The following is an 11,013-nucleotide window of genomic DNA, read 5'->3' on the forward strand; positions in this document are numbered from 1 at the left end:
TGGTTTCTGTTGAGGAAAGGTGGCATTGATCCCCCTCTCGGTTGAGATAAAGGAAAATTATGACTTTTGATTTATATCCTAATAAATGGCAACAACTATCTATATATAACAGATGGAGAGAACCTACCAAAAGGGCAGTCTTTTCTACCATCAACATTGAAGTTCATTTTAAGATATTCTTTATTTCTAGTAAGAACATGGAGAATAATTTGCATAACTGCCCATTCAGGAATGCGGGTCTTTGCCTATCTTTTACAAAAATGCCATCAAAGATGATACATATGAGAGGGCATGGTGGCACACACCTGTAATCCCAGAGACTTGGGAGGCTGAGGCAGGAGGATTGCAAGTTCAAAGCCAGCCTCAGCAAAAGCAAGGCACTAAGCAACTCAGTGAGACCCTGTCTCTAAATAAAATATAAACTAGGGCTGGTTGATGTGGCTCAGTGGTTGAGTGCCCCTGAGTTCAATTCCTGGTACTTCTCCCTGCAAAAAATGATAATCCATATGAGTGGAAATAAACTCCTGGACATGAAACTAGAAGCAGTTACCTAGAGGGTCAAAATCTGAGAGCTCAAAGCAATGTATTCCTCATATCTGTGATGTGTTCAATACCATGTGGTGTAGCCATTTTGGAACAGAGACTGTGACGTTCATTGCTGAGGAGGGAAGATAATTACGAACAAGTCAGTCATTGTTTAATACCAGATACCACACCTACAAGAGCAGTAGCAGGTCTGAACTTGCATGAAAGACCAATACCTAAACCACATACTGGACATTTGGTTTTATGACCCTGAGTTATTTTGTAACTTCCCCCAGAAAATTTACTTACAGATGAGTGAGAAGGAAGAAACTTCAGATTATCTTACCCAAGGGAAATATAATTTAAAATTTTCTGGTCCCAGGTCCATTAGCTAAGTGAAGAATTCATATTCCAATAATTTTTATTTAGTGAAACATCACTATGGGATTCCTCTGACCCCCTGAAATCAGAATATGGAAGAAACTATGGACTATTTTTTTTTATACAAACAAACCATCCTTTTTTTTTTTTAACATAATTTGTGAAGTAGCTTCATGTAGTAGAAAGAGCACTGGCTGGAGAGGTGAGAGACCAGACTGAATTCCAGTCCCAGCTTTTCTAGTAGCAAAAGGTAACCCAAAAGACAAGTCAGGTCTCCTCAGTAAGCCAGAGTTGTCCTTTCCCTACAGTGGGTGAGACTTAGACACTTCCATGTAAATTCTGGTGCATAGGCCAGTTGAGAGACATTGAACTTCCTTCTGACTCCACCATTCTGTAAACTTTTGATCCTTGTTTCCCTGGAAACCCCCAAGATACAGTGACCTCTGTCCCCTAGGGGAGTCTAACAGCTCCAATGTAGCTGTCTTTGTCCTCTCTGCCCCTGCTAATCTAGTCCTTTGGTATAGAAAACTTTCTGCATCTTTTTTGGTACCTAATTGCACTTTTACTTACTCTGGGAAAACACTAAAAATAATAACCATAACAACATTCCTCAGTGGATAGCTACACAGAAACACAATGGTATCCCATAGTCTAATTTTTGTTGGAAAACAATTGGTGTTTTTACATATATAATTTCTTTACAGAACTTAGTCATGGAACTTTCCAAATATTTTCATCCCACAGAAAGAATAAAAATGATATAAGCAAACTTATCTTCAAAAGTGGGGATTTCCAAATGTCCCCATATGCTGAGTACCCTAAAAACCCTCGATCACAAGAATGGGGCCGAGAAGCTATTGAAATGCATGAGAATGGAAGCACCAAAAACCTCCTCCAGATGACAGATGTATATTACTCGGTGTGTATTCCCCATCCCCAAGAGCAGCCTCAGGGCTCCAGTCTCCTCTGAGAAGTTAAATTCTGTTTTGCTGTAGTAAAAGCATTATAACTAGTTAAAGGTTCAAGAGAATGATGGAATGAGCCTCTTATTTGCATATTTTAACACTCAGTTTAATTATGATCTTTTTGCATGATACTTATTAATTTTGGTGTTGAGATAAGGCTATTTCCATGTAGCACATTACTTTATGGGATTGTAAGCAGTAACCTATGAAATTCCTTTTGAGTTGTAGGAATGAAAACTAAAAGCTAGAGAAAAAATTTTATGATAGTAAACCCTTGAGCCTTTTATTTTTATTTCTTATCTGCCAACCTTTAGCTTGCTTTGTGTAATTAGGTATTTAAAATCTGGGGTTGGAAAAAGGCATGAAGAAGACATTTCAACATCATCCCCAACAAGCACTTTTCAGAGGTTTAGAAGATTATAAAACTCAGGAAGTATTAAATAATTTGCTCTGTCCATCCCTGGATATTTAATTTGAGAAGACAGGACAATACCTTGAGCTCCTGCTTCTCCTGTCCCACATTGAATTTAACCCAGGTCTTATTCCTCTATACTGCCAGTTCATTTCATGTTACACTGTCTCAACCATAAAGCAAATACAAACTGGGCTATCTGAACTGAAAACTAAACATGTCAGGTGACTTCTCATTAGTTTGAGGTATAGCAATAAACATGAAACCTTGCCCTGTGGAGACTTAATGGCTCTAGACAGTCCTGTTACAGGAACCACAATCCCTCTGGTTGCTATAGGAATTGACCATGAGGATCAGACTTTGGATGGGAGGGGCAGGTTTGTTCATGCTAAGAAGTTGTTGGTTTCAACTGGTTCTTTGAAAATTTTGAACCTAGAGAAAGAATAAGAAGAAATAAAAAGGAAATAAAAAGAAAGATAAATATCTCCAACATAGCTCTAGTTAAAATGTTTCCATTGCTTTCTATATAGAGCTCTGTTTTTCCTCTGACAGAAAAGCCCTTTTCCTTTCTTAACTGTAGCCATAACTATACAAGCATTTTACCCAGGCATGAACCCACATCCTTTGTAGGGACTCCTGAGCCCCAGCATCATGTGACAACTGGCAACAAGTAGACCTCCATGTGGTAGGACCCAACTTCACTGCATGTTTCCATGGAATTAGCTGAAGAGTTGTCTTCAATAGATTTAGTTAAACACTTAAATGAGCCTCATTTTCACTTCAAAACAGTAGGCTGAACAGTGTATAGAAAGAGAGCTTGGGCTTTATAGCATGGAACTGTCACCTGAGTAGATGAGCTGTTCCTTGGTAGGCTCAGGGGTGGTCTGGGTGATTCCCACATTGGGCTCTTATGGGATTTGAGTTTATAATGTGCAGTATCCAGTGCTTTATTTCTGCTGAGAAAGCATTTACCTGTGGTGCTTCAATGAGGGTCTCCTCAAAGTAGCCTCTGCTATTCCCATGGAGCTTTTGTGCAGATCAGGTAGGTAGTTCATGACCCAAGAAACTAGTGTTTGGTCAGAGACACTTGAAAATTGCTGTTGGCCTACTGGTTTGGGGGTCCTTACTCCATCCTGGATGTGGTCATAGGACCTTGCAAAATTTGTGTCAGTTGCTCTTTGTGAAGTGACAGGGACAGTAGCCTTCTGCTAACTGCCAGGGAGGACTTGAGCTGCTTATATTCCACAGAGAAAGATACTTTAAAAAATTAAGAATCAAAAAAAAAATTAAGAATCAGTATACTCACTTCATACAGGATAAACCCAGGTCCTTTACTTTATTGATATAAATTTACTGGATGTCCTTAATATTTTTAATCCTCTTTTTAAATAGGGGCAAATGTAATGTATCCCATGTTCCATAGAGACCTGTGATGGTCCCTACCTATAGATCAGACCTTGCTCTGCTATTTATAGCTACCTCTACCTTAAGTTTATGAAAATGTAGAATGCTTTTTTTGCACTTAAATTTAAACCCAAGAATCACTAATTGAGTTTTCTTCTTTTCTCTTTGCAACCAGCCTACAAGTGTGAGAAATCCTGAACTTGAACGAAATGGACTGTACCCTGCCTACACTGGATTGCCTGGATCACGGCATTCTTGCATTTTCCCTGGACAGTATAACCCATCTTTCATTAGTGATGAAAGCAGGAGAAGAGACTACTTTTGAGTCCAGGAAAGAAAGGGGCCCATCACTCTGAACTAGTTTCCCAGGACTTCTGTGGCTCAGAGGATACTCTGGCTGCTCTCAGGACTTATCAGAGCCATACTTAAGTGGCAAGCAGAAAAGAGACAGGCACAAGGGGCATGACCACAATGGAAGGGGACAGATGGATGTGGAACTGCAGACTGCTTGTTCAGCACCTTTGTTGTTACTGTGAACATGAACATGGGCCAGTACCAAGAGAGTTTCTGAGTGACTACAACATAGCACTGGCAGTAGGGGCAATCATTAACCATAGCTAGGTATCATTGTGAGGACCCAATTTTCCCTTAGTTTGCACTTTAGTAAATTGGGCAGGGAGGTTTCCTGGATTTGTTTCAAGATGGTTCAGGAAAGAAGGTTTCCTTTCCTGAGACACTTCCATAGGCCCCAATTTGGTGATTAATTTGTAGCTAGATGCTAGCTCTATGTTTTCCTGCTCCCGTGCCTATGTGCTAAACAATAGCTGGGGATAAACATACCACTAAGGTTTGAAGATGCTAAAGTTGAATGTACAGTATTTTAAGATTTCCATGTCGTTGTATACTATGGTTTCTAAGTCAACCTCCCAAAATCAGGAATTGACATTTGTGAGGCACAACACACAACTTCCATTTGTATTTCAAGGCAAGGTGGCACATTTATTTAAGATGTCCACTCAACTTTGGCAGTTAAATCTCACCTTTTCAAGCAAGTCTGCATCAGAGCAAAACAATTTATATTTGGTTTTAGTTGGAGACATCCACTGGCCCCTAATGAGGCCCAGCAGGCAGAATTAGGAGTTTACGCTACAGGCAGTGGGGTACTTTCCATCCCTGAGGACTTTTCATGAGGTCTGGGACTCTGACCACCATTGTGGAGACCAGAGGCTACAAAGGATGGGATGGAAATGGAGAGTTGAATGCTGGTAGGGTCTTAGCTGTTATTTCACCAGTAAAGGAAAAGCAGTGTGCTGTCCCTGCAGCAGAATGTGGTTAGAGGAAGGAGCTGAATAGGCATGTTGGTTTCCTAGATTGCCAGTGCTTTGGGAAGCCATGGGGATTCCTGTGGGAAGAATAGGAACCTAGGATGGAGCCTCAGATAAGTGTGCTAACCTGCTAATCTTTATATCCATATCCTTATCCACAAACTCACTATAAACCTCAGCCACTCCAGAGCTATTTATTCATTGAAGAACTAACTTATTTTCTCAAATCCAATCCTTTGTACCTCTTTATGTGACTGTGCAGTATCCCCTGGAAACACAGTTGTAGTTCAAAGCAGCATTGGAGAACTACATCCTGGCAGGTTAGTGATCTGAGAGTTTGCTTTTGGGAAGGAGATTCTACATGTCTTATTTATCATGCCTGTGATATGGGTACTGCAAAGGAGGCATATTCAGCACTCAGTGTCTCATTTATCTGCTTATGGAACACCTGATTTTGGATGAAGTGATGGGAACACAGAGGTAAAAGAATTGTTCTCACCCTGAAGCTGGGAGTTAAATGGCACGCATTTCTGGAAATAGTACAACTGTTGGGACAATACTGCCCTGGGCATGGTTGTTTCTTCAGGGCTCTCTAATTTCTTCAAAGCACATTCAGTTCTCTCCCTAAGTGTGGAGTTTTATGTCCCTTGGTCTCTGCAACTCACCATCACCTGCTATAGCAGGAATACTTGAAAGGGGCAATGAATTTTAATGGTTAAATTGCACCTATAAATATAAAAATAATTCTGTTATCAATGGATGTTAACTTAAAATTTCAAAGTATCACCATCTTGAAACTTTGGGTCTTGTATCTCTGTGGAACCAAATGGCCTTTTGTGCCTCACTGCCTCCTATCCAACTGGAGAGCTCCGAGCTCCTGCACTCAGCTCACCTGAGCCAACAGACTTGGATCCCTTGTGAGGTGGACTTGCTCCACCTCTTGTGCAGCATCCCTGTTATTCTCTAGGCCCCACAGCTATGGGAGGAGCCACCATAGAAGCTCTTTCCTGACATGTATTTCTGCTGCCTTGAGCTGATGTCACAGCTGGCAAATCATCTCCTATCTCAGGGTCAGAAGCCTTAAGTCCCACAAAATGAAGTGTTTGAAGAGCATTTTTGGGAAGAATCCCAAAGTCCAGAAAAGTGTGTCCTTTGAGTTCCAAAAGTTGTTTGCCTCTTCATGGCTTTTGTCAAGTGTTGAGTGTTTAATTGATTAAGGGTGTTTTGTTGTTGTTGTTGTTGTTGTTGTTAACTGTGAAAAAAAGCACTAAACAAGGTTGAGTTCACACCATCTCTACAATTTCCAGGAGGTATGGGATGTAGAAAGCATCCTGAGGGTTAAGAAAGCCTGAAAAGGAGCATGCGTGTTGTCCAGTGCTAACAACACCCTGGATGAGGAAGCCAGGGACTGGGTCTACTCCTGTTGAGATTAATACCTCTCTTGTGCCAAGAGAAAATAACTGGTATGGTGTTAGCCGCCCATGGACAGAACAGGTCTGGGTGTGTGTACACCTGACATGGGGGATCTCAATCAGGGAGCAAGAGGTTAGCATCAGCCCTCACACCTGGGATGCACTATTCATGTGCACAACAATGTCATGGTTCTGCATTGTAACCCCACAGCTAAGGGAAAGTGGGAGGAAGGGAAAAGTGACACTGACTGCCCTCAAAATGCTTCTGTAGGGAAGAGTCAGGCCAGGTGGGACCTGTGTGTCCTGGAATATGACAGAGCATGCCTTAGGGAGGGGTTGACTTCCTGGCTTCCCAGTATCCACTCTGGGTTTTGTTTAGGCTCCTAAAAGTCCTATTTCCATTTTTTCCCCCTGTTTGCTCCATGAACTATTTCTTTAGGAGGATAAATAACATCTTTCATGTTCCTGCCATGACCAGGCTCCATACAGGGTACTTGGCTTCACAGCATCCTTGTTAGTTGACCATGAGAGCATTTATTTCCTGGATATAGAAACCTTCAGAGAGGATAATTCTGTAGAGGCAGAATTCAAGTCCTAGTCAGCCTAACTCACCCTGTTGTTCTTTCCACTAGGTCTCCCTGCCTCACCTTCCTGGCAGGCATCTCACCATGCAGTGTACTTTAAATGTCAATGAGGACAAGAGAGATTAGACTTAAAAATAAATTATTTTTAGAGAAGCTTAATATTAAACAGTATCCTAACTAATGACATAAAGTGCAAAAAAGTGTTGAATATCCTTTTGAAGATGTCCTTTCAGGTTGGTGTGTGTATATATATATCTTGGGTGCTTGTGGTCTCATTAAGAAAATAGTGGCTGGCTTATGCTTGGCAAGAAGCATATTGGTATGTGTCTTTGGCAGAAGGAAGTTAAGGTGATGATCTGGGTAGGTTTTTGACAAGCACGGCCAGACATACACTTCCTTTGGAGGGCTGTCTTGTTCCCATAGGAAGACCATGGCTCCCAAATATTGGGAGAATATTTTTTGTGAATCATCATCAGCGTTGGGAACATAGTTTAAATGCTGATAAATCTTGCTCCTTTAAGGGAAAGGTAATTTTCAGAAGCAGATAAGTTATTTAGAGCCAGAATTGCTGACTGGATGGTGCAGTCAAGCTGGATGATGGTAGTTAAGAAGATCAAAAAGTAAGATGTGACTATTGAGTTTTGGAAGAGGTAACTTTTAGAAGTTGGCCCATAGGAGAGGGCAGCATCTTTGCAATAAGGGGCTGTATTGCTACCCAAAAATGTCTGTGAAAGATAATAGCTATTCAGATGTGAAAGTTGTAGAGCAGTCATGTTTAGGGTGCCCCCTTCCTCACACAAGGCTTCATATGCTTCGTTAAGCTACTTTGCCCACTGGTAAAGTGCTCAGGTGCACTTCAACTCATTGACTTTGCCTGAAGAAGTAGGTCTGTATAATGAACCCCAAATTAGACTTTGATCCATAGTTCTAAAATAAACTTTGACTTTGGGACTAGAAGACCTGAGCACTTCTTTGGAGAGAAGAAGAAAGCAACATTAGTATTTCAGTATTTTGTATCTTATTAAAACTGCTCTTAATATCAGAGATTATTTTTTCTATCTGAAAGCTTTTGTGGAGGTAGGAAGGGGCATTTCATTTCATTTCTTCTTGATGAAGCATCATTCTAAGATTCTTGTGTGCATTTTTGGAAACAAATAGGGTTTTATAGAGTTCACCTTTGAGTAGGTGTTCTTTTTCTTAAAACCCCAAAGAAGAAACTAGTAAAAAATGGTAGTAACATTAAATGACAATTAATTTGTTCTTCTAAAGTATCTTAGTAATCTTATACTCCCTATCTGATGTAAATTTTAGCTCGCAGAGAAGCCTGTGAATCCAAAGGAGACTATTTAATTCTAAAAAGAGACAGATCCTAGACTAGATCTGTCCCATGGGCATTTTCAAGACAACATTTCAAAGGAGTTTGCTATTAGATTCTGTTTTTATAATTTTTAAATGATATTAGTGTACTTCAGTGCAAAGTCCCTGGGTGGAAAGGGTGGGATAGGACAGGGATGGGACTTAACCAGTTTGTCTGGGAAACTGATCCAACTCACTTACCTTTCTGTATTACCTAGACTTGTTCTTAAAAAAAAAAAAATGATTGTTTCATGAAGAGTTGCTGTGAGTTTTTTTAAATGTTTGTGTTGCTGGAATTATGGTTAAATGGAGCATGTAGTGGAAATATGAACTTTTTGAGTTTTCATATTGTCCTGGATTTGTGTTTGTAAACCTTTAAACTTAGCCCCTGGTTGATTGTGCTAAATCCATTATGAGAATGTTATTTAAAGTTGTATTATAATTGCAGCCTTCACTAATTATTCAGTACTGTAGTAGCAAAGTATTATTTGTAAGAATTCGGTTATTTTTCTACTTGTATCCACTATAAGTCTGGCGTTCTAGTCAGTAAAATGATGCAATAAAATGATATCGTTCTCATTTTGTGGTTTTATCTTAATAATAAGTGAACTAACTGGATCACAAGTTATTTTTTATGAGGGCATTTGCTTAAACAATACAAATGTACAGTGAACTCCTGCACAGCAAATGTAGGCAGTGGGTCATTTTCCTACCCTCAGTGCCCAGAAGGTGGGACACTGTTGATGATGAATGGATGGATGGATGGATGGATGGACGGATGGATGGACAGATGGAAGGACAGATGACTCTAAATGATAAAAGGCCTAACTTGGATATAACACCTGCTTTTGTTTTACATTCCTCTCTGAATTGGACGACATAAGTAACCAATTCAGACATTGGGAATTTCCTCCTGAATGTCTCTTTCTACCACTCCATGCCAACTCCTCACATCTTGGAGGAGAAGGAAAAGTATATCTGTGCTCTGATGGACAGGATTTATGGAACTTTAAGACAGTGGGCCATGGACCTTACACATACAGGGGCCAAGGAATATGGCTGCCTGGTTAGCTATATGTGCAATCGTTTCCTTGGATGCCTCACATGACAGGGACAATTGAACTTTTCACCTGCTTTATGGCAAAAACCTCAAAAACCTTGGCACTAGGAGAGGCCAATGATAGTAGCTTGGTCCATGGAAGTGACTTTTTGGCAGATTATATTAGAGAAGTGGCCCATCAAACATTCCTGAATGGTGCTGACTGGCAACTATCTCCTATTCTTTTTTAAAAATTTTTTTATTTGTTTTAATTAGTTATACATTGCATTTATCCACTTTGATATATCATACATAGTGGGATATAATTTCTAATTTTTCTGAGTGTACATGTTGCAGATTCATATTAGTCATGTAGTCACATATATACATATAGTAATAATGTTTGTTTCATTTTACTGTCTTTCCTATCCCCACATTCCCTCCCTCCCCTCCCATCACTTCCCTCTACCTAATCTAAGGTAACACTATTCTTCCCTAGTGCCCCCCCCACCTTATTGTAAATTAGAATCTGCATATTAGAGAAAATATTCAGCCTTTGGTTTTGTGAGGTTGGCTTATTTCGCTAGCATGATATTCTCCAATTCTAACCATTTACTGGCAAATGCCATAATTTTACTCTTCTATAAAGCTGAGTAATATTCCATTCAGTATATATAACATGTTTTCTTTATCCATTTATCTATTGAGGGACACCTGGGTTGGTTGGTTTCATAGTCCAGCTATTGTGAATTGAGCTGCTATAAACATTGATGTGGCTGCATCACTGTAGTATGCTGATTTTAAGTCCTTTGGGTATAAACCGAGGAGTGGGATTGCTAGGTCAGTTGGTGGTTCCATTCCCAGTTTTCTGAGGAATTGCCATACTGCTTTCCATAGTGGTTGCATCAATTTGCAGTCCCACCAACAATGTATAAGTGTGCCTTTTTCCCTACATCCTTGCCAACATTTACTGTTGCCTGTATTCTTAATGATTGCCATTCTGACAGGAGTGAGATGAAACCTTAGAGTAGTTTTGATTTGTATTTCTCTAATTATTAGAGATGTTGAACACTTTTTCATATTTTGTTGATCAATTGTATGTCTTCTTCTGTGAAGTGTCTGTTCAGTTCCTTAGCCCATTTATTGATTGGGTTATTTGGTTTTTTGGTGTTGAATTTTTTGAGTTCTTTATATATCCTAGAGATTAATGCTTTATCAGAGGTGCATGTAGTAAAGATTTTCTCCCAATCTGTAGGCTCTTTCCTCACGTTATTGTTTCCTTTGCTGAGAAGAAGCTTTTAATTTGAACCCATCCCCTTTATTAATTCTTGATTTTACTTCTTCCGCTTTAAGAATCTTATTAAGGAAGTCAGATCCTAGGCCCATGTTGTGAAGATTTGGGCCTATTTTTTCTTCTATTAGGCGCAGGGTCTCTGTTCTAGTGCCTAAGTGTTGATCCACTTTGAGTTGAGTTTTGTGCAGGATAAGGGACAGATATTTAATTTCATTTTGCTACATACAGATTTCCAGTTTTGCGAGCACCATTTGTTGAATAGGCTGTCTTTACACCAGTGAATGTTTTTGGCACTCTTGTCTAGTATGAGATAACC

The 11,013-nt window shown here is 39.8% G+C and overlaps 1 protein-coding gene across 3 annotated transcripts in view; it reads left to right on the forward strand.

Annotated features, from left to right (window-relative positions):
• Positions 1-8,943, forward strand: part of Heg1 (heart development protein with EGF like domains 1) — a 75,338-nt gene extending 66,395 nt beyond the window's left edge. For 2 of the 3 annotated variants that reach the window (XM_040270260.2, XM_078044061.1), the window contains exons 17-18: positions 1,651-1,825; positions 3,863-8,943. In XM_040270260.2, the coding sequence (XP_040126194.2) occupies positions 1,651-1,825; positions 3,863-4,012 (325 nt within the window). In that variant the 3' untranslated portion in view covers positions 4,013-8,943. Of the gene's footprint in view, positions 1-1,650; positions 1,826-3,862 lie in introns of those variants that run through there. The other variant, XM_078044060.1, reaches the window with a different exon arrangement.
• The last annotated feature ends 2,070 nt before the right edge of the window (positions 8,944-11,013 follow it).

Source organism: Ictidomys tridecemlineatus, chromosome 3 (genome assembly GCF_052094955.1).
Source record: "Ictidomys tridecemlineatus isolate mIctTri1 chromosome 3, mIctTri1.hap1, whole genome shotgun sequence".
NCBI classification, from domain to species: domain Eukaryota; kingdom Metazoa; phylum Chordata; class Mammalia; order Rodentia; family Sciuridae; genus Ictidomys; species Ictidomys tridecemlineatus.